The sequence below is a fragment of the Sipha flava genome, unplaced genomic scaffold, assembly GCF_003268045.1.
Source record: "Sipha flava isolate LNK unplaced genomic scaffold, YSA_version1 197_pilon_pilon, whole genome shotgun sequence".
NCBI lineage: Eukaryota > Metazoa > Arthropoda > Insecta > Hemiptera > Aphididae > Sipha > Sipha flava.
Window position 1 is genome coordinate 1,117,222 of NW_020272774.1, and position 26,813 is coordinate 1,144,034.

Sequence of the window (26,813 nt, forward strand, 5' to 3'; positions counted from 1 at the left end):
AACAGTCTAGTAAATGTATTTTTTTTTTATCTATACCATAAATATTTACTGTTATTTAATCAATTTTCTAAATTAGTATTCTCTTATGTACAATTAGTATGAATATTGTTTAAAAAGGTGTCATATGAGGTTATACATTTCTAGATTTATGATTAAAAATACCAATAAACAATGTTGTACATAAAACAGGTTGAAACAAAATGTAGTAGTATTTAACTGAGCATATATAATTTAAAAAATAAGAGTATTCTTGTACATTTATGTGTCCAATACTAAATTGAGTGATACAATGAAATTAATTGAAGCTTAAAAAGAAATAAAGATCTTCTGAAAAATTGAAGCAAACAAACACTAAAATAATAAATACAAGAAAAAAAAATAAAACTCACAAAAATATATTTAAATTTGCTATCAATAATATTATAAATATAATTGAAGCTAAAATTAATAGCTGATACCTATTCAATATAAGTGAACAAGCTAAAACTCTATTTGATCATTTATAAACCAAAATCAGTATAACCTATCCTAACCAAGATAAACAGAAATCTTTGTCATAATAATTGAAATAGTATAAAATAAGCACACACAATTTAACACATTTGAATTACAAAATATAAATACAATTTATAACATATTACAAAACAAATATTAAACAAAATTAAATGTAATCAGTATATTAGATACCTAAGCATTAAAAAATATTTAGATTCAGCTTAATGTAGTATTTTTTATAATCAATGGTGGTCATAAAAATAACACATTATTAAAAATATGAAATAATGACTGTGAATATTGTAGTATTTTAAATAAATAAATTTTATTGTGTACTATAAAAATGTTAAAATTAAGTTGTTGTTAAAAAATGAAAATATATAATAATAAAATAAATTTATTATTATTGTTTTCATTAATAAAATCATAATAAGATCGGCCTTATTTATTTATTTTAAAACTTATTTTATTAGCACATAAAAAAAAAAAAAATTGTCTTCACAATACTCAAAATAAATAACATATTTTTTGTTACAACATTAATATAAAACTTGATTTGCTAATTTGTGAATCCATTTAAAATTTGTTTAATAATTTATTTAAAATAAAAATACAGTATCACAATAATTATTGGGAGTTAACAAAGTGAGCATTTAATAAAATGCATTAGGCAGTTTTTTCTATAAATGGAAGACTTGAAAAAAGTTTTAGATTTGTTTTTTAGAAAAACTTTAATAAAAAAATGTAGGTAAATACATATTAAATACTTTTAAAAGTAAATTTAGTCCAAAATAAAATCTAAAAAATGTTTTCAAGTTTTAAAAAATTAATTTTGGATAAATAACCCTGTACAAAATGAACACCTTATTAATTATAATTGTTCAAGGTTACTCAATAAATAATTTATATAAAAAGGAAGTTTCAGTTGATGTCAATATTAGAATAATAACTTATATAATATACAACGGCACTTAAGTGTTATACAAAACTTATAGCAGAGTTCGAGATCAATAATATGTAGATAAACTCACTGATTATTTTCTGACAACTAAATATAATACTTAACTGTCAAATTAAACAATGTCATGGCGATTTTTTTCAAGTACAATCTGACACAATTTTATGAGTGGCTCATAACCAATGTCAATCAACAAGCAAATAGCACAATTGCAAGATTGTTGCATAACACGTCAATCTGCCAGTAAGCCCTGTAAAATATTCATATTATCAAATTATTAGAATTTATGAGGTAAATATTTCTAAACAAACTTGAGATATGACAGCTAGTTGATCTTTTAATAATCTAAAGGATGGACGATCTTCTGGACAATGACTCCAACACTTACGCATGACCTATGGAAAATAAAATTTCATATTTTAATCAGATAAAAATTATAGATGTGTTAATTATACTAATTAGTAGTATATTAAAACAATAATAATCTACCTCATAAACTTCTTTGAAACACATTTTTGGTTTTTCCAAAATTATGCCTCTTTGTACACGATCAACTACTTCAGTGTTTTTAAGTCGTCCATAAGGCATTTTACCACATGTGAATATTTCCCACATTAAAACGCCTAAAATAAATGAAATAGTCATACTTCAGACTGGAATATTGTAATTTAAGTTTTTAATTTTTTGAAATTACCATAAGCCCAAACATCAGATTTAGAAGAAAATCTTGTATAGTTCAACACTTCAGGGGGAGCCCATTTAATAGGAAATTTAGTACCACCAGAACTGGTATATTGATCATCCAGGACATACCTTATAAATCAAATAATTTAATTATATTCGTAAGTACATATTAACAGTCATACCCAATAAGTAAAGTGTTAAACTTTATGAAATAAAATGTTTAAGTACAATATTTTTACATGTAAGAGAGCAAATATGAAATCAAATATTTAAAAAAAAATTTTAGCATCATAGAAAAATGTTTCACGTGTGCCTATGATTATTTTATTATCATAATGATTAAATGTTAAGAAATAATTACAATTAATTTAGTTCCAATTGAAAAATGTTAAGTTACATTTGTAATTAACAGTATGCAAAATGTTACATGAAAAATATCTAAATAATTCTAGAAAGTTCAACTTTAGTAAACTTAGTATTGTTGAACCTGTTGAATTAAAAACATAAAAAAAAAAATTAAATTAAACAAATATTTTCAATAAAACAGATTCATAAATTATTATTATATGATCAATTGTTAATATATAAGCTGATATTAAGTATGGGATACAAAGTAATAACCACATTAAACAATAAAATACATTTCATATTATTAATACCTAGCTAATCCAAAATCTGCAACTTTTACAACATTTTCAGAGCCCACTAAACAGTTTCTGGCAGCAAGATCACGATGAATATAATTATGACGTTCTAAATATGCCATTCCTTTGCATACCTAATAAGCAAAATAATTTATTTAGTAATAGATCATACAATAAGAAAAAAATGTATTAAATACAAAACTCTTACTTGAATACACATGTCAAGCAATAAGCCATTGTTTCCACCTAAACTATTTTCATGTCGCCTAAGATAGTTCAGTAATGACCCATGTCTCATATATTCGGTAACTATATAAATTGGACGATGCTTGCTACAAACTCCATAAAGTTGGACTAGATTTTGGTGCTGGAGTTTCCTAAATAATACAAATTAATATAATTATAAAAATAAGTTCAATAATTTTAACTGTTGACTTTTATAGTAAAAATTTTTACACTTACGTCATAACTTTAGCTTCTTCAATAAAATCATCTTCTGACATAGTTCCCTCCTTCATCATCTTGACTGCTGTATCAATGGATCCTTTCCATTTTCCATGGCGCACTACACCAAATTGGCCTGATCCAAGTTCTTCCAATAACATAAGTTCTGCAGGATCTATTTCCCATTTGTCTGCAGAAATACAAATATGAATTGAGTACAAATACATATAATATATCATATATATACAGGATATGTATTAAGACTCGAGAACTAGTATAAAGAATTTGTGAGGAATAACAGAAAATTTTAACATAGGAGTTGGTGTGTATTAGGAATGGACTCTAAAATCCTTTATTTGTTCTCTATGGTAATGTATGAAGTTACAAAAGATATACAGGGCGAAATACCATGTTGTATGATGTTATGATGTTTGCTGATGATATAGTTTTGGTAGGAGAAAATCTGAAAGAAGTTAATAATAGGTTGGATGCGTGGAGATTAGCCCTTAAAGGAAAGAGATTGAGAATTAGTAGAAATAAAACAGAATATACAGAGTATGACTTAGGAGGAAGATAATAAGAAATTGAGGATATGAAAAGACCAATGATAATAAACAGTGATATGATTGGTGAAGTCAAGAATTTTAAATATTTAGGATCATTGGTATAAAAGGGTTGGGGACTTTGGCATGGATATAAAATATAGGACTAAGTACTGTTGGATGAAATGGAGAGAAGCATTGGGCATTTTATGTGATAAGATAATTCCAATGAGACTGAAAGGTAAATTTTATGAGTATAATGAATTGAAAATCTGGATTCGGAGTGTTGAGCGGTTAACAGAATAGAAAAGAATATAAATGTTGCAGAAATGAGAATGCTTAGATGGATATGTGAGAGATAGTATTGATGTAGTATCGATAGTGGACAAAATGAGAGAAAATAGAATGATGGGCATGCGATGAGGCGAGAGGAAACAAAAGCGAGAAGAGTGGTTATGAAAATTACAATGAAGGGAAACGAGGAAGACCAAAAGGGAGATTTGGATACAATTGAAAATTATAAGGGCTGTTGGTATGTGCGTAGGGAATGTAGAAAATCGAGACAAGTAGAGGGTTAGAAAAAGGCTGGCCAACCCCAGAAAAGTGAAGAAGAAGAAGATATATAACATAAATAATAAAATTTAAATTTATAAATTCTATATTTACCATGACTAAGACCAGCTGTAGCAGGAACAGGGCGATCACAAGGAGAGGCTTTTAAACGTGATGCTAATCCACCACTATTATGGCGATGATAGTTTATTAGTTCTGGAATAGTTGAACAGCAATGTTTTTCACTTAAGAAAAAATCTCCTCGACTATTTTGTTTAATATGGTAATGTTTAACGTGAGAATGTGGTCTATAATATACAAAAAAAATAAAAAATTTAATTCAATACAAATTCAATTTTATTTAACAAAAAAAGATTGAACTGTCAAATATAAGACTTATTATTTCAATATTTTAAACTAAACCAAATTAAATAAAAAAAATTGTATGGTTATAATAAATAATGATAGAAAATATCAAGTGAACAATTAATTTAAGACATGATTTTAATGTATGAAAAATGTTCTCATTTTTAATTTTCTACACAAACATTGATTTGAACTCTAACTCTGAACCAACAAAATTCTACTTATATTCTACATAATTTCATAATTAATTATATAATCTGTAAATATTTTAATATTTTTTTTATTTACTTCCTGATAATCCTTCTATCTTACTATTTTATTTTAGTTCTTTTATTTCCCTATTTTTTAGCTCTAATAATAATAATAATATTATTTTTTTTTATTGATTTCTTGATGTTACTCCCAGGTTACCTAATACAGAGTCCTATTACTGTTAACAAAGAATTAAATGCAAATTAATTTAATTCTAGCTCTAGGGTAAGTAAAAAAAAAACTATTTATAGGTTAATTTTACAAAATATGTATAAGAAGTGAAATACTAAAATTTGTTTACTTACACTTTTGTGAAGAGTGAAAGTGTATAAAGACCTTTGGTTGAAGAGTTTCTAACAACAAAACAACCTTCTTTATCTTCTTGTTTGAGAAGAGATTCGGCTCTCTGCCTTGACATATCACCAACATACCACCTTAAAATAAATATTGTCTATATAAAATGTGAAGGGAAAATTGAAAAATATTACTAAAATATAAATAACCATAAATAATATTCAAAATCATAACAATATGAACAATAAAACTTCATTAATACATTGAGCCTGTTGTATAATGTAATTAATAATATAATTGCATTTTGTAATCAGTTTCTAGGAAAATTATAATTGTTTTTTTTTTTAGATGTAATATTAGTTTTAGTATGTTCAAATTCAAATCAACAAGATTTTATTTTGAATAAAATAAAAATACGTTATTGTTTAAATAGAAGAAGAATGTATTTTAAAATATTAGAATAATTAATATTAAAACATAAATGATAAATAAAAATTAAAAATATACATAAATAATGTAACATTTAGAAATACAGTAGAATTTAAGATAATTTTAGAATAAACAAATACAACATAAATTAAAAATAAAATATTTAATATAGGAAATGACATTTTATGCAATAAAAGTATTTGGACACATGTAAAATATTGGCAGTTAATTGACTCTAAAATAATCTACTCCTTGATAATACTCTGATATTTAAAATAATAAAAATAAAGTTATATATATATATTTTTTTTTAAAACTGTGATTAAGAGTTTAGTTGTCATCTAATTATTTTAATCTTATTAAATTGTGAGATATACATACTCATATTTTTGAAGACCAAGAAATTCTTTTTCTTTTACATAATTACTAGGAATGTAGCCAATAGCACTGAAAATATTAATAAATGATAGTTAGATTGAAGTTACAAATAAATATTATAAAAGAATAATAATTTGCTTACCCATGCTCATCTCTCACTTTCCACCAATGATCTTGAGAATCATCAATGACCTCATATTCACCTCCCTTAAATAGTTTAAAAATTAGTTAAAAATATACACAATTATAATATTGTTAGCACAAAAAATAATAAATATTTATAATATTTATTTATATATTAGTATAAGCAATTTTTTTTTTTGCTTACTTTAACTAAAGTTAAGTCTCCTGGTTCAATAGCTTTAAAAGGATAGAGTGCAGTCACCACCTTAATCCTTGGTACTTGATCCTATTGATAAAATAAAAAAACATAATTATTATTTTTTCTAATATTACATTATTAAGTAACAAATTATTACTTTTAACTTAGCAGTAGGTGTTCCACCAGGCATTATTGGACTGGCTGTTAACGCTATAAAAAAATAGATAGTTTTAATATGGTTGAATTTTTAAAAATCATAATCATAATATAAAGATAAATAAAATAAGATTAGTTTTCATTAAATACAATGGGGTCAGATAAAATAAGATTTGTGTTACCAGTCATGGTGGATTGACCTCAACTAAGCAGAAGCAACTACCATGGAAATTTCACTAGGTTTATTTATCACACCAAATATTTATAAGCGTTAAAATGCATAAAATTAACCACATCTAAAAAAATTATAGAAATATTCTTTATTACACACTTTCAGTTGATCAATTTACAATATAATATTATCAAAATAAATTATAACATAATTATGCATAAACTCAAAATACACATTTTTATTTCTAAAATATTTTTGCTGTAAATAGGTAAGTAATTCATTAATTAGTATTATAATTAGTTGATATTTCGAGTTAAAATAAATTGTCATTAAAATATTGAGGGAATTAGAACATCGTAACATGAATAATGTAATTTTGTTGTAATTTTACAAAGTATGAACACAACAGTCACGAACTATACGGCGACATAACATTTTTACTATCAATGTTTTAGAACGAAAAAAAAAATCATATAGAAATATAATACATTCGTTCGAGAACAACTATTGTTTTGTTCCAATAATAATAATCATAATAACAAAATCCTCTACACTCTTTACTTGTATAATCGTTGGTTTCTATTATATTTTTGAACGTGGACCATTCCGTCTGTTACCTTTACCATAAACAGAACAGAACACAAAGTCATTCACCTGATGCAATACTTTTCCCACTATTTTCTATCTTCGTCTCTTCCTATCCACCCTAAGATAATACAATGCATCAGCGTATGAAGTCTATACATAAACACAACACACGTATTATTCAAAGACAATTACGCCTTTATGCGAATGATGGAGAATAGGAGGAACCCAAAGACCATGTGTGTTCATTGTCTCAAAGTTCCTAATATAATGCACCCTATTCTTGTACGTGCATCGAAATAAAATACAGCTGCGTGTGTTTCAACGAAGGTGGTCTACAAATACTTTATTTATTTGTTTTTTCTTCACTCAGAATATCCCCACTATCAGTTGAAAAATCATTACTCAATTATTTTAAAAAAAATGACATTCGTGTTGGTGATATTTGAAGAAAAAAGTAACACAACAAACCACAAGCAATGAATACCCAACCAAAACAGTTACACATCATGTAATATAATAAATAAGAACACCTAATACACAAATTGAATAACTGAAATATCAGTAAATAGTAGTTTTTCTTTACGAGTTTTAACTAAAAAGCGATAATTTATAATCATAATACATTTTGAAGCATTTTGTTAGATAGATATTACTAATATAAACAATAATTTAAATACCATTTTCTCCTTAAAAATAGTATATAAGTACGTAAGAAAATATAAAATGTACATTCTGCAATAGAAAGTATATTTTAATATACGAGTATTATGTATAGAATGTTCGACCAATTATTATAGGTTTATAGAAAATTTAAAATCAGTGTACAGATTAAATAAAGGCCAGAACATTTCTTAAGCTAAACGTGAAAACATAATACAATTATAACAGTTATAACTAACAATAAATTTGGAACCAAACCATTTTGCCATATTACGCGGATGCTCATATTAATTGGTGCCCACCATTAGGTGGAAACCACTGTATATAATTTTTTTTAAATTATTTATATTTAATTTAAATTTTAAATTTGAAACAAAATATAAATTATTATGTACGCTTGTACTATGATAATATTTACACGAATACGATTTAAATAAAATTTTTGTAATGGTTCGTATTTAAATTTTGGGTGTCAGTACTTAGTATAATTTCAGGTACTTATATATAGAAGTATTAAGAAAAATTATGTTATTTTATTTTAAATTAAAAAAATGAACACTAATTGAAGTTTATTTTCTAACTTTTAATATAAATATAAATTATTTACTACATTAGTTAAAGTAAACGAAATATTTTTTACACATCGTTAATTACCAGGAAATTGAATATAATTATACTTATACAAGGGGTCTATATTAGTATTAATCATTATGTATATGACACATAGATCGTGTCTGTTAATACAAAATAACTACCAACACCGAGTATAGCGTGTTAATGTAATGAATATAAGGGGAACAAACACCCGGTATAAAATTACATTATCAGATGACTCATATAATTCAAAATCTTTCAGGGTGTAAAATAATATCACGAGTTTGTGCCACTAAAACATCAAGTAAAATTACAATGACGAAATATTATAGTTTCAGTTAGAATAATAACGAGTAATAATCCAAACGAATAATAACGAGTATTGTTCATGATATTCAAGAAAAATTTTGCAATATGACTAGTTACATATCCTATCATTATTTTCAAAACAGCGATGTAACAAGTTAACAAAATGGTTCGAGAAGCTTGAAATTACGTCAAAAAAATAATACAAAGATGTTCATAACTTAAAAAAGATTTGTACGCCGAACGAATTACAACAGGAGTAACAAAACAAAATTAATTCCTAATGGACATTTTATAGAAAATATCAAGCGAAATAAAATAAAAAGATAAAATAAATATAAACTAAAATCTAATCGTATAACAGTTTGTATTAATTAGTTTAAAAAAAAAAATGTTTTAATTTTAAAAGAAGAAGATAAATATCTTTATTTGTAACTTTATTAAAAAAAATATATAATAGTAAATTAAGAAATTTTAATACATTTTAAACATAATACGTAAAAATTATAATGAATTAAACCTGAGAAGTTATAATTACTTTTTATATATTTCAAAAAAATTATTTAGACCTTAAGGTATAATTTATAATTAAAATTAAAGTATATTAAAGTCCATTTTTTACGTTGTTATGGTTGACCAAATTTCTAGATTTCTCAATTCGATAAGGTTCAAAAAAAAAGTTAATGATGACAATAATAATACAATGTATTGGGTATACAACTATATTACCTAAGTGGTTTTTTTTTAGGGTCGGCTCAAGGTATAGGCGAGCTAGGCACCTGCCTAGAGCGGCACTTTAGTTGGGGCGGCATTTTCAAAATTGACTCGTACATTATTTTTAGTTCTGTCGGTGTTTTATAAGAAAAATATTTAAATTAATTCATTCGTGAAAATCACTTACCTATATAATAAAATAATATTATCTAAAGTTATTATATTACGGCCTACGCAGGGCGTTTTCAACTATTTCAAAAATATAAATAACCACACAATCACTTCCGCGATTTCCGACAGTCGCGATAATGATGGGTTTTGAGTAATAATTATAGAAATAATTTTAAAGTCTTTTTAAGTATAATTTTATACATAAAATAAAAAATCAACATTTTTTTATGTAGATATGTCATATAAAAAATAGGGGGAGGGGCTAAGTTAAAATAAGAGCTCATTTTTTTTTTTTTTTTTTTTTTTTTAGAAGCGACAAAATTTGGTTTTGCCTAGTGCACTATTTTTGCTTAGGCCGACCTTGATTTTTTTAAATCTACAGTGCAGGTATGTCTGAATACTAGTTTTATGATGAAAATTTTAGCACCTTAAAGCGATTTTTCGTTCAAAATATTATGAATAAATACATTGTATACTTAAGAAACTATACGTTGGCCAACTATTCATGATTAAACACTACGAAATACGAAAAGACTATCGTAATTAACAATATTTATAGGTTACAACATACGAATCAAAAAACTAGTACTAATCGTTGCAATAATAATTTTGAATAACTTAAATAAATATTTTAATGGTGAAAATAATTTTTGTTTTTAATAATAATGCAATCTAGGTGGTAAACAAAATATTTTAAATTCAACTTACAGTTATTTAATTACATGCATGGTTCATAAAAATCATTAAATAATTAATCATATTAATTTAACATCTAATTAATTAAAATAATTAATAATCTGCGTTTTTGAAACATAGTATAAACTTACATAATATAAACAAATTTATACTTAAAATAATTAACAAATTTAAAAATTATACTACCAAAGAACATAATTCACATTAAATTATTTCTTCAAGAGTATTTATTATGTAAAATTTACTTATATGTGTTATATTTGAAACAGTTATTGATCACAACCGAATTTTAATTTAAGAATTACAATAATCATCGTTTAAAAATTGTATTTAATACTGAAAGATATAGTAAATTTATATTTAAATAAATTTACATGAATTTTTGAGTAATATAGTAATTTACTCGTCGAAATAAAATTACTTTATTGGTCACTAATAATATTTAATAATATATATTTTAAAGATAATTATTTTGAAATGTTTATAAAAAGTTCCATATTCAAATTTCAGATTGATAAAATGTTTAATACAAATGCATTGACTTTTAGTATCCTCATTCAATGTTGTACTACACTAAAAATGTCATATCTGAGTCTTGTTTATATTTATATTGATTTGAGGTAAGTCAACACACCTTATAGAACGTACTGTTTTCCAGTAGAAAGAAAGTACTTCTCATACATATAGAAGACCAATTTAATCGAAATAAAATATGAAATTCGTATTGCGATCGGAATATTTCACTTCCAGTTCATTTTGGCTAAATATCATACCCAATAACATATCAATCGCAGTACAATAAACAGTTTAAAATCAACGTTTAAGGGTAGTACGCACCTTTTTTCAGTTAATATCCGAAGAATTATTCGTTGCAGCTATGCATTCTTAATACACTTTTAAACGAGTATATTATAGCGGATTAAGTGCTCACGAGATTAACGAATTGATCATTACCACATAAACAACGTTCGGTACACGCACAATCGAGATGTGTACTAATACCTGTCTGAACTAGTTGGATGGTTCGTCGTGGGGGTCAAGCATAAAGTAAGGATAAACAAGAGTGAATGGCAGAAGGTACAGAACTACGGGCGTTTGGCAGTGAGAAGGGGAGATCGCATCAAGGCAAGCGCACTGAACGTATATATTATTATTGACCGGGTTAAAACTGCAGTGTGGCCAGCTTCAAGGGCTTGAAAACGGTAAATTCCAAAATTAACGAGTTAAAAACATGAACCGGTTAAATTATGTTAATTATTATTCTACGGATACGCGTTATTTCTATTAAATATATTGGTAAATAAACGAAATAATAATGACTTAGTAAAATGTATCGGCAATGTTAAACATAACAAGATTTGCTACTAAATTAACTATATGAATAATATTAAGAGCATATTTCTCAATTGAACAAAAATAGTCTATAATTATTAATAACAACTATTTTTTTAGAACAATTATAAACGATTTCAATGCTATAATACCAAAAGGCAAAAGTCAAATTATTTAATTTAGTATTTTCTAAGAAAATTCATTGAATCCTGATGCATGTAATTTAAACCGAGGGTTAAGATTAGCTTTAATAGAAAATAACGTTCTAAAATAGGCCCGTATCTTATTTAACGAATTTATAATAGATACTAAATAGGTAATTTGGTAAATACCTACTTAAATATTTATACATATATTTAATTTTAAAAAATTATTAATGAAGTTTTATTTATTTGAAAAAAAAAATTATTAAACATATATAAATACAAAACTGTCCTCGGATTTATTTTCTAGAATATCTTACATTTTCGCTTTTAGTTTGAAAACTTAAGTCAAACTGTAAGATTGTAAGTAAAAGTTGTCCAGTAAAATGACCTTACGAGTATATTATGATGTGTGGAGACATACATGCGTCAAATTTTAATTGTGGCTAAACAACTAGTTATTTTTTATTATTAACTGTATACATTAATACTTTCAAAATACTCATATTATTAGACTAAATGTTACCACTAAATATCAGAACTATTTAAGAACAATCAAAATAATACTATATATTTAAATATATAAATGAAATATAAATTTGTCATTTTTACGTAATATACGTAATATTTGAAAATAATTAATAAAAAAAATAAAATAAAATAAGCTAACCTAACTAATACAAACCCAAGATATTAGATGAAAATGTTTAAAATACTTTTTTTATTTTACTGAATCAAATAAAATGTGATTAGGTAAAAATGCAAGTATATTACCACGCACTAATTATTTATGTAAACAAATCATAATAATTAACACTTTGAATAAACGCAATAAAAATAAAGTTGCATGCAATATTATTTAAAAAAAAAAAATCAAAACCGTACCATAATATTATGCATACATTAAAAAATGGTAATTGTAAAATAGGTTCTATTATTGCACACTATTTTTAACAATTCTATAATTGATTTCCTACATAGCCTTTTCTTATATTTTACACAAACATTCCCTTTCTCTTTTTTTAAAAATATAATTACCTACAAAATATAAATGTGTTAACTGATCTCTACAGTCGTGAGAAACGACATTTGTCATTAGAAAAATTGTATAATTTACACACTGGTGGTAGTAATTTTTTAGCAGTAGTCGTGAGTATGTACAAAATCTTCCGATTGAACAATCAAAGATTAAACGGTAGATTTTTTTGTTAAAAAAATATAAATTAATAAATCCAGTTATAATACACTACCTACTTAAAATAACGCGATATCAAATAAAATTATTGGAATAGTTTTAACTACAATTTTAGTGGACATTATTTAAACATGATAAATACCAAAATAATTTTAAAGAATGATACAAAAAATATATCTACCAGACTTTTTTCTAATTTCTAATATATCCACGTTATTATTTAAATTCTGAATTTAGCAAAATAATATTATGGTCTTGAGTTATGTATTTTTGAACAACTCGTTTTATATTATTCAGATAAAAAATATTTCAATTTTTTAAATCTCAAAAATACATTAACCTATGAAAGATAATACGCGAAATAAACAGTTTTAAGAATGAGTGGATAACTTACGTTATTAGCAATGTCATAACTAAATCCAAAAATGTTTGAATTCACTTTCACTATGATGACCAACATTAAAAATACGTAAATACATTATAAGATTGTAGTTGTTTAATTCAATTTAAATACATTTTAAAATAAAATAAATAATACACTTACCTAAAATTGGACTATTATTATCGCCATTTTTTATAATAGGCGAATCAGGCGGAGATTTGTTCCACTCGGAACATGGTTCGCAGCCTTCAGCAATGCGTGTTGGAGCTCGACAACATTGCCATTTTTTGCCACCCCAAATTGATGCATGATATTTTTCATTTTTCCCCAAATTATCGGTGCACACTTAAAATAGTAAAATATTCATATTAACTAAGATATAAAACTAACATGATAAATAATTATTCATAAATACGTTTATATAGATATATATATATTTATACCAGCTCTTAAAGTTCTTATCCAATCAGATCGTTCTTGAACTTTTTGAGTGATTAAATATAGTGTATATTGTTGTTCATTTCCATCGCTATACGATATTTGAAACGCATACCCATTTTCACCATCGTTATTAGTAGTATCTTGAGATAAAATTATCGGTGATGAAGTTATTGTTGCGGTTTCAATCACAGTTATTGATGATAATTTTATTCGACCTCGTTCTTTTTTACGCTATAAAATTTAATTTTAGAGATAAACATACCTATTTAAGACATATAAACTAATACATTTTATAGTAAAATAGGTGCCAAGGGTATGGCTATTAATTAATTATTCTTATCACTAATAAACCAATTTCAAAAAGTTATATAATTTAAAAATAAATTAATCAAAAAAATAATGAACAATCATATTAATAGTTAGGCATGGAATTAACCACTTTTGAGTTAAAGTTATATTTACATTATTATTTATTAAAAGTAAATACATATATTAATATTTTAATAATAATATTATAAGTTTAATTGTACTTGAAATACTATTAAATAAAATTTTAAAAATAATTGACCAATTCGCAATCTTGATAATAATAAAAGATATACATTTAGTTATAGTTATTTTTTCATTAAATTCATAAATAATAAATCAGAATTTAATTTTTATTCAATATTAAAATGTCATATTAGTTTTTATTAAAACAAATCAAAATCAGATTAATGGAACTATTAAACAAATGTAATATGTTTTAAAATATTGCTTCTTCTTTTCCCTAACCTTATTCTTAACTATTTGGGATGAGCCACCTTTGTCCTAAATCTTCATTTGTCTCGATTTTCTACATCCTCTACGCACACACCAACAGCCCTCATATCATTCTCAATCGTATCCAACCATCTTTTTTTTGGTCTTCCTTTTTCTCTTTTCCCTTAAATGTTTCTTTTCATAACCACTCTTATTGCTTTTATTTTCTCTTTCCTCATCACAAGCCTAAACCATCATAGTCTATTTTCTCTCATTTGTCCACTATCAATTATTATTTCTCTCCATTTCATCCAACCACACTTAATCGTATGTTTTAAATACATGCCAAAGCCCCTGTGTTTTTATATAAATGATCCTAAATATTTAAAAGTATAAAAAGTTCAAATTATACTAATTATATATATTTAGATCTATTTTAATGTTTAAAAGTACAAACATTATTTATTATATTTTTTTATATAAAAAATAATTACTATTTGTGTTATTTCCTTAATCCACAATAAGTCAACAAGATTAAATCAATCTTTAACTAAGAGGGTATTAAATTAATATTTATCAAGTATGATAAAAAAACTGCAAATATGTTATTTTACAATTTTATAACAAATATTAAAAATATAAAAACATTTGATATAAATTATAATCAAGTGCCTGTATAAGGATTATTAAATTAAATAGTACAACAGTTATATACTTACTCAGCTAATTTATGTAAATATATAATAATTGTTTTTTAAGTATAAAGTAATTTTTGACAGTTTAAACCATATGGCTATACCCAGATTAAGGCTATAAGAAGTTCAGGGGTCAATATTTGAAATAAGTCTTCATATATAATTAACCTCTTAAGCCATAACATAAATCAAAATTTATAAATACTGAAATATGTAGATAAATTATTTAAATGTATAAATTACGTTATAATATTAACTTTAAATAGGTTAAGTAATAAATAATTATGGACGTAAGTTTGTTCTCTGAAACTATGCCATTTAAAAAAATAAATGGTAAAAATCAATAAATTTATCAATCACCCATTGGAAAAATAACCTATGAAAAAAATACAAATATTGAAGATCTGTTGCAGAATTTGACCTTACTATAAAATTAAAAAAATATTTACTCATAACTTCCTATCCTTAATCCGGGTTTTAATATTTTTTGGAAATAATTTAAATATATTTATCAAAATAATTTTTTTCTCAAAAACAATAAACCACCTTAAATTTATGTTTGACTTTAGTAGGAAAATGTAAAACTTATAATTTATCACTAAAATACCTCAAAATAACTGAAATATGTTAATCAAGAGTTATAAGGTCTCGATTAATTTTGTTCACAAAAAGTATATTTTTATACATATATTACATAAATATATATATGTATGTGTAATTAAAATTTTCAGATCTAACAATTTTTATTTCTCTGATATTTTAAAGAATAGTTAAAAAAACTAATAATCATAATAACTTATACTATATAATTCAATTATTTAGTAAATACATACATGCATATGTGCTCATTTTTGTAAAAAACTTAACTATCAAATTGTGTAAATGGCATGCATATTTCCATTGAACATTTATTATTAAAATATTATGTACATTAATATTTTATAAATTTAAACAAGTAATCATTACGAGCTCATTAAATATAAATTATTAAATATACTATACAGGTGTTATAATTTAAACAGTATTTAATACTTATATATTTGTATTGAAACTATTTCAATGAAAAAATGAAATATATAAAATAAAATGAAAAATTTATAATTTAATAAGAAAAATACTTTTGAAAAATATCATTAGGATTTGATGCATTCCAACTATTACTCTGTACTTGCAAAATACATTTATTTTCATTAGATAGATAATTTATATCTTGATAAATAAAGTAACTTAGGTGGTTCATTGTCTAAAGGTTAATGATTTTAGTATTATGGTCCAAATGTTAGTAACAAATAAAAGCATATGTACCCTGTTAAGCAGTTGATGTATGTTATGGAGACACGGCAGTGAGCTTCTTTCAATAATTTCCTATGGAATGGAGAACAAATAATATAAGTTATTTTAATATTCCTATTTAAGTATTTAGTGCCGGATTAAAAGATTTAGCATTTTAAGCCTAGTCTAGTATGACATTTCTATGTACGTTTTTTTTATAGAATATTTTACTTTTTTTAACTTCTTTAGCCTATATTATTTTACTTCTTATAAAATAATATTTAACTATTTAAAAATTTATATTTTTCAGAAATAATGACTTAATAAATTTAAACCATTATTAAAATATGTTTAGAACTTTGGTTAAAGTTGAAAATTTTATTCTTCAAGAAGTATACATAAATTCAATCATTTCTTGAAATCTAAAATTGGTATATTAATGACTATATATTTTTTATCAAAAATACTAATATTATCTTTATAGAAACATAATTATAAAATAATAAAGGAGATAATTAAGGTACATAAAATTTGATAAAATTAATTTTTAAATTTTTTTTTTATAATCTAAACAAAGTAAATAACTACCAAGGTATTAATTGAGGTATTAATTATATTAATAGTACATTTAGACTTAGATTAACTTTGTCAATATATTAACCCGGCACTCTGTATATATTAATTCATAAAAGAATAATTTATTTAGAAAAAAAATAAGGCAAAGATCATTAATTTCAAATACCTAATAAAATATAATAACCGCGAAAATTCTAAATAATAAATATTTTTTTCAAGCCCACTAAAATAACTCTTATAAATAAATTATATCTAGAAGCTTTAATTTCGGGTAATACATTTTAATTAATTTATCATTTTAACTATCAACTATTTAATATTTATTTTTCGAACTATAAGTATCTAACAATAGGCAGTTTAATTAAAATCAGTTAAAATTCATTATTTATTGATAACTTATAAATATTTAGGCTTTAAATAAAAACAAAAACATCTGTGCAACTTAAATTACGATAATGTACTTAAATGATATACTTGTTTGAATTCGAAAAGAAAAATATATACAATAATTTAAAAATTTTAAATATTTTTATTAAAATAATGTAAGTATTTAAAAAAACTGAAAAAATTAATTACATTCTTTAATTTATTTGAGTGTAATAAATAATTATATAATACCAATTTTAAAATAGAAATTCCAGACTAGTAAAATAATGAATAAACATTTTTAATTTTCAAAGTTATTCTAATTTTTAGCCTATTATGTTTCTAAGCCATACAATTAATACCACTAAATAGAAATTTATTGAGTTTAACAAATAATATCTATAATTTAAACAGTTCCAGAGCGCCGAGTATAAAAACTAATATAATGATTTGAAATGATTATCTGACAATAAGTTAATCAGTTAAAAAAAACAATTACCTTAGGAGACCAATATGATGAAAATTTATAAGTAACTCATACATTTTAAATAATAAGTAGCATATAAATGGATATTATTTGTAATTTACAAAAATTATGGGCTTAGTAATAATCCCAGTCAATGAAATATTGGTGTTCATGCATTGTATGTGAAGTAAATATATGTATATTATGTAAATGCAGATATTCAATAATCAAATTCATATTCAATCGATTGCAGTTGGATAATTATTAATAACAAACTTACTTCAGATTCGGATTCGTAATAAATGAAGTTCTTGGTAGTTAAGACGAACCATCTCTGTTTGTAGTTAATGGGCATGAAACGCTTTTTGTTTTGTGACCGTTTCACCATCAGACCCTGTTTGATGATGTCACAGTCATCTAAATCGTCTTTGTTGGCCATCATCCTATACCTAATATCAAACGAATGAAAGCCATTTCAGGAAAAATAAAAGCTCGACCATGCATACAATATAATCACCAGAAACACAAGACAGTTTCGGGCGGATGAACAATTTAAAGATGTAATTGAAAAATTAAAGATATTATTGTTAAAAACACGGTCATCCCGATTTTAGCTGACGATTTTACGCATTGATACAAATGTTTATTTATTTATTTTTTTTTTTAAATTTTTGATTACTCACGGATATTCAAGTGTTGAACAACGACGGACGGCGACGGCGAACTGTTAGCGGTGGGTGCATTATCGTAGTGTCACGTTTAGTGGTTCGACGACGGACGGACAGAGCAGAGGATGGTGGTGAAAATGTTTGATTACAATTACAACATATATTATTGTAAGAGAGCGGAAAATCGTCCAACGAAACGGTAGTGACGGACTGGAAGAAAATAAGAACGAACGGACGGTTGACGGGACGGCGGACGCAACGGATAGCACGAGGAAACGACACATATAGAGGTACACAGTGCACGCAAGTGTTACTGCGTTGGGTGACGGGACGAAATTTGAAAAAAAAAATGAAATAAAAATAAATGACGGAAAATAAAACAAAAATCGAAAACCAGTTTCTCGTATCTGCTCTTGTGCCGTGGTGAAAGAGACGGGGTGAAGAGCTGTACAGACGTGCCGTGTGTGTTAGCCGTGCTATCTAACAGGTGACCGCGAGCACGTTCCCGGTTACCCGGTCACCCCCGTGACGTACGACCCGTTGACGATCGCTGTTTATCTGCGGCCCGTGTCACTCGTTATCGGCGACAAAATTATGTAGTTGATCTGTTAGTTGCGGACATAATCGCGGAAGTAAACGACGACGCAACGAGATCATCCAGAGTTGGGGACTGGTGTTTTCATTTTTCATCCCCGTTTTCTCGAAACGTTGGCGCATCCCATCGACCCGTTTCCCGTACGCTCCCGGCACGCTACATTCAACGTTCCATTCGATCCCGTGAAAAATCTGCTCAAGTAAGTGTCATCGCAGTGCACATTAAACTTAAAAGACTGGTATGGTATCGTCTTCTAAATTGCCACAAATTTAACTCTGCCGCTCGTTGTTTCGGTTCGGTTACACACAAAACTCGTTACTGTGCTCGAGTTGTGTGCAACTCAATCACGATGCGTATTGTTATCGGCTGTATACTCGGAACGTAGGCGTTTTACGATTTCAAGAATCATTATTATATTATTTTTTCACTGAATTGATTTCAACTTTCGATATTACTCCTTATTTGCTAACGAATCAAACCATAAAACCAAAATCAAAAAAATGGACTACTACCGTTTTTTCCCTATACCTTTCAAATGTTAGTAAGAAACTACTACAGAATTTAAAACTGTTATATGGTGTATTTTTTTTTTCAGTTATGTCAAGCAATCCAGAATCAATGCAAGTATGTTCATTGCCTTTACCGCCTGTGCAATATTTCCAAAATTATTCAGATGATAACTTACGGCGAGGACGAGCTCCTAAACCACCACCAATAATTCAAGAAACATATACAATGTTTGGAAATCCTTACAATGCTGATGATAGTATAATAAGACCATTAGAAAGTCAGGTTTGTTTTAATCACGATTTTTATATATTTATTGTTTTGGATTATTGACTTTATTTGGTATTTTTAATTGATTGTGGATTCAAAATGCATAAAATTATACAAAAAAGGTTCTAGTTAAGATTCGTATTATATATTTTGTCTCATTTATAAAGTATTTTAATACCATATTAATACTTTAAAAAAAGTATAACAGATGTAATATATGCTATTGGGTCCCAGGAAAAAAAAAATTTCCTACACATTTTTACTGACATATGACTACCCAATAACATCTAGTTATTACAGGTATGGTTAAAAATGTTTTTTTTTTTTATGTTAATTAATTTTAACTATTTTATATTATTGTGATTGATTAATTTTTTGTCATTTAGTTATTTATAGATAAAACTTCAAAAATTGGGTTGAAATTTATAAGATACAAATTTAACAAATTTGTAGCAATTAATTTTTCCTTTATGAAATATTTCTTAGATTTTATACAGTATCTTCTTCTTCCCTTTGAATTTCTCATTTTAATATAAATGTCATATTTCAATTTTAAACACATTTCGTTTTATTATCAGAAAGTATGTGATCCACATTATATTTGTTCTTATTATTTGTAATTATTACTACAATTCAGACAAAATATTTTATTCACACAGATCTAATTCGTACAAAATGTTAAACTAATATTATTTTTAGACCCAACTCGGATGCATCCATAATGTTACACACTACTAAATGAATTCCAAGTACTTATTTTTTTTTATAGATAATACATTACATTTCAACATTTTATATTAAAAAATTGAGAAAATGTAAGAAAAAAAACTGTTAAATTGCTGTTTAGAAACTAATGCAATGTACCTAATACAAACTTAATTATATTTAATTTGCTTTCAGGGTTTCAGACGACTCTATCCTCAACACTTTGATAGGCGGCGTGAATTACGGAAACTTAATCATTCATTATTGGTTAACTTTCTTGACCTACTCGATTTATTAATTCAATGTCCTGACTCTCCTCGTAGGGCTGAAAAAGTTGACGACATAAGTTTACTGTTTATTCACATACATCATTTGTTAAATGAATTTCGACCTCACCAAGCACGAGAAACCGTTCGTGTTATGTTAGATTTACAGAGAAGACAAAGGAATGAAACTACAATAAGACTGCAGAAACACATAGATAAAGTAAATAAATGAATCTCATAAAAATGTTATGTTGTTTTATATATTTTATTATTATTATAAGGTAAGTGATATATTGCAACAGACATTAGAAAATTTACCGGACTCAGAGCTTGACACTAAACTGTTGGTGGATACATCTAAAATTGATCAGCTGGAAAAAAAACATTCTGATGAACCCATAGTCGACAAATGTATTCCTAAGGATAAATTGATGTGCCACCTTATTGATACAATGAATACCAATTAAAAATTTAAAGTATTATTTATCTTTTTGTTATTATATTTTTATAAGTAAATTTTTAATATTATTGACCTACCATGTTTTCTGCAATTTTTTTTTTAATTTGTCATTAATATTAAGACTATAATCATGCTTACCAAAATGTAAATATATTTAATGATTAATTGTACTTTTCACTCATGATAATAATTGGTTGCAATTTAATTACAGAATAACTTTATTATAATCAACTATTATTTATCTTTGTTTTTTAGAGTTAATTATTAAATAATAATTGTAGATTTATTTCTTATAGATTAATAATTATGGTGAATAAATGTTTCAGTACATATGTTTGCAATTATATTGGCGTGTATTTTTGGTTTATATTGTATTATTTGATACCTGAAAAATTGATTGTGCATATAAATTAGAGGGCTGGAATAATATAAATAATTTATTAAAAAAAGATTATAGTTATGGGCTAAAAGTAATGCCACAGTAAATATTTTTAGATAGGTGTATATTTTTAACTAATTTTTCTTAACCTAGGTTAGGTTAGGTAAACAACTAGTATATTTTATTAAATTTTACAAATTTATTGGTCAAAAAAATGTATATTTATGTACAATAATTAATGATTATTGATACTAAAAATGAAAAACATACAAACATTTTTACTTTTAATAATTGTCAAACATATAAACAGTACAAAGACAAAAGTTTAAAACAAAATTGTTGTTTTTTATGATATATACATTAGTAAGGTCGCCATCCACGACGATTTCCATTGCTAGAATCAAATGACCTTTTATTGTTCCATCCAGCACCGCTGCCACCACGACGATTAGTATCTAAAACAAAATAAAAATAAATTAATAATTTCCAACAGATGTTGTTGAAATTTATCATACAAGTAGTATTAGTGTTACTATTTGTATTGTTCGAGAATTTGGCACTAAATTTATCCTTTGGAGGTTGATATAACTGTTGACTATTATTACTGCCATCAATTCGTTTAGACTTTCCATCCACTACTATAGGTTCATGCTTTTTACCTTCCTGGACGATTTGGGCCTGCCAAAACAATTGCAACTGTACAATTAACTAATTTCTTTAACTATATCTCGTATAACTTACAAGTTTGGATTTAGTTGCACTGCTAAGCCATGACAAAGTAATCGTTGCCTTAAATCTAGGAGGTATATTAAATAACTCTTTTATTAAAGTATTTATATTACATGCTAATCTCAATCCTTCTAATTTTTTTTCAATAACTGGATTATTTTTTACATCTTCTTCACCTTTTTCTTTTAAATCTTGTCTAACAATTTTCACAAATGTTTGTGTACAAGTACCAACATATAACAATCTAAAAGTAATAATAACATAGTAAGTAATATTAAAATGATTTTTAACAATAAAGCATACTTTTTTTTAAATTCCTTTTGTCTTTCAGGATCTCTACTCAAAAATTCTGGACATTGCCTTCCTAGTTTATGAAAAGTATATAAAAGTGCTTCAACACGATGTAAATCCATATCTTCAACTTTTTTACTGGCATCATTCTCAGGAACAGTCACTAAATCCTGAAAATGCATATTAAAATTATTGAGTTTAACATTTGAATAAAAAATCAATATATATTTGTAACCATCAAGTACAAAGTAATAGTATTTTTAATATAAATGGATTAGTAATTTTAAATAATTAGAAATCTACATTCAGAATCAAATATGTTTAGTATCAAGTTAGTAAAATGACAATCATTTATTTCTATTTACTAATAATGGTAGTTTCCTACAAACAAAAATCAAAAACGTTGTGAAATCTAGGATAACAATAAGATTTTACTTTTTTAATAGAACAATTTCAACTATATTCAAAAAATTCAGTTAAATAGTTATAGTCAGCAGAATTACTAACATATTTTACTATAAAAGAAAATTTAGTATCTTATTAATACAAACATGCATAACAAAACATGAAACTGATTAATTTTTAAAACAAAAAAAGTTAAGAACATAATATATTAAGAATATAATATATAAATAAATAAAATGCTGGACGTACAAGGTTTAATAATAATCAAATACAGTAGAAATCATTCTAACGAGCATTGCTTAGAATAAAATACTGCTTACAACGAGCAAAAGGTTAGTTCCTGGCACGAGTCCATATGATTATATGTTAAAATATATGTTTACAAGTATGGTTATTATGAGTAATCAGATATAACGAGTTGAAACTTGTTATAACCGATTTCTAGTGTACGCATAAAATAAAAAACCGAACTTTCCATAACATAATGAGACAAAATAAGTTGTAAATAAAAAAAAATAATACTGTTTTTTTTTTAATTTGGTTATATTTGTGTGCACTTGGCATAATGGTTAACTGTAAAAAATAAAAATTCCTGATATGTTTAATATTTTTGAAATTGTTCAAAACATAAATTTAAAATTAGAAGCATTTTATGCTTGAAATTTTACTGTAGTCATTTTTACAATAGACTTTTTCTATTAATATAAAACAAAATATCTTAGTAAATAATTTAAGAAAACTATACTTACTAAAATAGCTTGATATACTTGACCAACTACTGTTTCAGGATTCATAAGTTTACCACAAAACGGTACAGATTCCGCTAAAGATTTTAAAATAATAAACTGTTTATCAACATCATTTATAAGAGTATAACGATTCAATAATTCACATATGTAAACAATGAATTGAGTGGATTCTACATGAACCTGAAATAAAATTAAATTTTTTTAAGTTATTTATATAAGAGTTAATAAGTGTTAGAAATATTTACCGAAAAAAATGGTATAGCAAAATCCAGACAAGTTATAAACCGATTTACTTGGTCTACATCTTTAGGATTAAAAAACTGATCAAGTTCGGCTGTACTTGCCAAAAGTTCAACAAGTTCTTTTTGTCCATCTGGAGTATTGATTAGATGAGTTGATGATAAAATTGTCATCAATGTTTCGAATTCTTCACAAGTGATATTTTGCATAACTTTTTTACATTCACCAATTATCAAGTCCTCAACATCTTTTTTTATTATTTCTTTACCTAAAGCCATAACTTTGTTTAATATAAACTTCATAGAACGTTCTCTAACTATTTCTTCATTTGATTGCATTTGACTAAAAATTCCAGTTAAAGCACCTGCAAAAAATTTAAAACAGTTAATTACAATATTCATATAGTTTTCACAAATATTTACCTTTAGCATCAATTTTAAATAGTGATAATAATGAATTTTGTGCTGTTAGTAATTCTTGCGGATCATCAGCCTGAAGTAACTGAGCAAGTATATCTGCTATTTTGGTCAAATATTCCTTAGACTCTTTACATAATACAGGCAAATCTTTAATTGCTTGTTTTCTTATCTAAGTACACAAATATCAATTAAACATTTTCATATAATATGTTTAATTTAATAAACTTACACAAATGTCTTCATCTTCACAAAGATCAAGTTGTGCTTCTAAGGCTTGAGCAGCAAGATTTGGAAAATGCTTAAAAAACCTAGTTATAAATTGAGATGCGAGTCTTTTTTCTTTTGTAGATCCTTTGACAGCGGATAAAATTTCCAAGTACTCGGGCTCTTTCTATAAATTATTTACAAGATAATTTTAATTTAGAATTAGATATCCAAAAATATTAAAATATTGATGTGATTATTAAGAATATATATCTTTAACTAATGTAGTATGTATCGGTTAGATAGTTGAGTAAGTTGATTAAAAGTAAGCAAATTGATTTAAGTAATCTGACATGGATATTTATCAATTAAAAATTAAAAAAATGAAACACAAAAAATAGTAAACTAATCATTCCGAACTTTAAATCGTTCATTGTTCACAATGAACAGTTGTGTATACTGTATAGGATGGTAAACCTTTTTAGGTTCAAGTGCCAAATTATTTCTTTTTAGGTAATGAAAATCATTCACGTGCCCAAAGAAAACTATATTTTCAAAGACTAAAAACAAAATTACAGATTTATTATATTATTTTTATTACATTTTAGTCATTATTAGTGAAACACAAACAGCAATTGTTTCATTGATCAAAACATTCCTTTTCTTCAATTTAATTAAATTTGTTATAACGAATAAGCTTTCACAAACATAAGTTAACGAAAAATATGAAAGTAAAAGGAATATTGTTATTTTTAAAACATATATAATTTGTTTATTTTAATTTCTTACAACCAACGTTTTATAAATAGTATAATTTTTTTTTTTTTTGGGTACAATTTTGAATAATTTCAATGTTTTATGCTTGCTATTAAAATTTGGTCAACACATGCCATAAGTTCGCCACCCCTAGTATAGTATATAGTAGTTCATGATATGAACGGTATGCAGGATGAACTAGTTTATATCGTTTACTAAAGTGAAAAGTTCAATTGAATTAGGTCTTCCATAAACAACACATCTCTAATATATATTATGGTTTAAAGTATTAACTAACTTTATATCCAAGTTGTTTTCAAAGCATTAGTTATGATTAAACTGTAAATCAATCACTTTTTAAAACCATAAAATCAAAAAATTAAATTTTCTTGTCCTAATCATATAATTGTTACATAATAAATTTATCTTTATACCAAAAAAGTCATAAGTGAAAATCCGAATACTGATTTTTAATTAATAAACAGCGGGCAAACATTTCGGACTCACTTCAGCTATGTTTTCCTTGGCGTCAGCCAGTATGCCGAAATATTTATACATTTTCTGTATATTGTCTTCGGCCTCCATCGCTAGACGGCGCGAAGAACTCTTAACGGCGGTCGGTAGAGAAGGCACTAAACTGCCTTACAGACGGTCCGGTGGGGCGCGGGACGGGAAAAAAACGCTTGATGACGATATCGCAATTACGAATAGAATCCGTTATCGAGGAATGAAAATGAAAAATTGATGATGAAATTAATATTTAATCAACGAAAAGAATAGACAGTAAAATGTTCAACGCGAGTAGTGTACTAAAACGTGAGTATTTTAATGATCTACACGAGCGAATCGTTAAACAATAATTTATCAACAATCAACACAAACACGGCGACGGCCGATTGTTGTTCCGTAGCGCGGTTACCGTCGGTAAGTGCACAGTACTTACACAACGGCAACACAAAATACTGTTGACATCATGTGCCGATTACCTTAGTCTATTATTCTACGGATTGATTTTCAACTTCTAGTCCATGTTCTTTGCGAAAAACGTGAACAAATTGTGACAGATTTTCACATCAGTTAAAATTAATCGTAATGGAACTATAACGACATCTGAAATAAACAAAATAAAACAATATGAAACAAT

The 26,813-nt window shown here is 25.6% G+C and overlaps 3 protein-coding genes across 6 annotated transcripts; 1 reads left to right on the forward strand and 2 right to left on the reverse strand.

Moving 5' to 3' along the window:
* Positions 1 to 1,315: 1,315 nt before the first annotated feature.
* Positions 1,316 to 19,098, reverse strand: LOC112681790 (tyrosine-protein kinase Btk29A). 3 transcript variants are annotated; one of them, XM_025552107.1, is made up of 18 exons: positions 18,710 to 19,098; positions 18,307 to 18,475; positions 16,652 to 16,711; positions 13,913 to 14,141; positions 13,632 to 13,814; positions 6,518 to 6,570; positions 6,367 to 6,447; positions 6,181 to 6,245; positions 6,042 to 6,107; positions 5,243 to 5,371; positions 4,434 to 4,627; positions 3,244 to 3,415; positions 2,990 to 3,158; positions 2,797 to 2,915; positions 2,148 to 2,266; positions 1,943 to 2,076; positions 1,765 to 1,848; positions 1,316 to 1,703 (listed from the first exon to the last, which is right to left on the reverse strand). In XM_025552107.1, exons 2-18 carry the CDS (start codon positions 18,466 to 18,468, stop codon positions 1,686 to 1,688), a joined length of 2,037 nt encoding a protein of 678 aa, XP_025407892.1. In that variant the 5' UTR covers positions 18,469 to 18,475; positions 18,710 to 19,098; the 3' UTR covers positions 1,316 to 1,685. The 3 variants fall into 3 exon arrangements, with proteins under 3 accessions (XP_025407892.1, XP_025407893.1, XP_025407894.1); XM_025552108.1 differs by lacking the exon at positions 16,652 to 16,711 and having other exon boundaries at positions 1,317 to 1,703; positions 18,710 to 19,097; XM_025552109.1 differs by lacking the exons at positions 13,632 to 13,814; positions 13,913 to 14,141; positions 16,652 to 16,711; positions 18,307 to 18,475; positions 18,710 to 19,098 and adding an exon at positions 11,255 to 11,618 and having other exon boundaries at positions 1,319 to 1,703.
* A 179-nt stretch (positions 19,099 to 19,277) lies between these two features.
* LOC112681792 (mediator of RNA polymerase II transcription subunit 7) lies at positions 19,278 to 21,841 on the forward strand. Its single transcript, XM_025552110.1, has 4 exons — positions 19,278 to 19,488; positions 19,885 to 20,081; positions 20,967 to 21,257; positions 21,319 to 21,841. Exons 2-4 carry the CDS (start codon positions 19,887 to 19,889, stop codon positions 21,502 to 21,504), a joined length of 672 nt encoding a protein of 223 aa, XP_025407895.1. The 5' UTR covers positions 19,278 to 19,488; positions 19,885 to 19,886; the 3' UTR covers positions 21,505 to 21,841.
* A 293-nt stretch (positions 21,842 to 22,134) lies between these two features.
* On the reverse strand, positions 22,135 to 26,568 carry LOC112681820 (apoptosis inhibitor 5). Of its 2 annotated transcripts, none has more exons than XM_025552136.1 (9): positions 26,177 to 26,568; positions 24,939 to 25,100; positions 24,713 to 24,878; positions 24,296 to 24,654; positions 24,051 to 24,230; positions 22,909 to 23,066; positions 22,618 to 22,849; positions 22,410 to 22,554; positions 22,135 to 22,331 (listed from the first exon to the last, which is right to left on the reverse strand). In XM_025552136.1, the coding sequence occupies exons 1-9, from the start codon at positions 26,252 to 26,254 to the stop codon at positions 22,237 to 22,239; spliced, it is 1,575 nt and encodes a 524-aa protein (XP_025407921.1). In that variant the 5' UTR covers positions 26,255 to 26,568; the 3' UTR covers positions 22,135 to 22,236. The 2 variants fall into 2 exon arrangements, with proteins under 2 accessions (XP_025407921.1, XP_025407920.1); XM_025552135.1 differs by having other exon boundaries at positions 22,392 to 22,554; positions 26,177 to 26,565.
* Between the last annotated feature and the right edge of the window lie 245 nt (positions 26,569 to 26,813).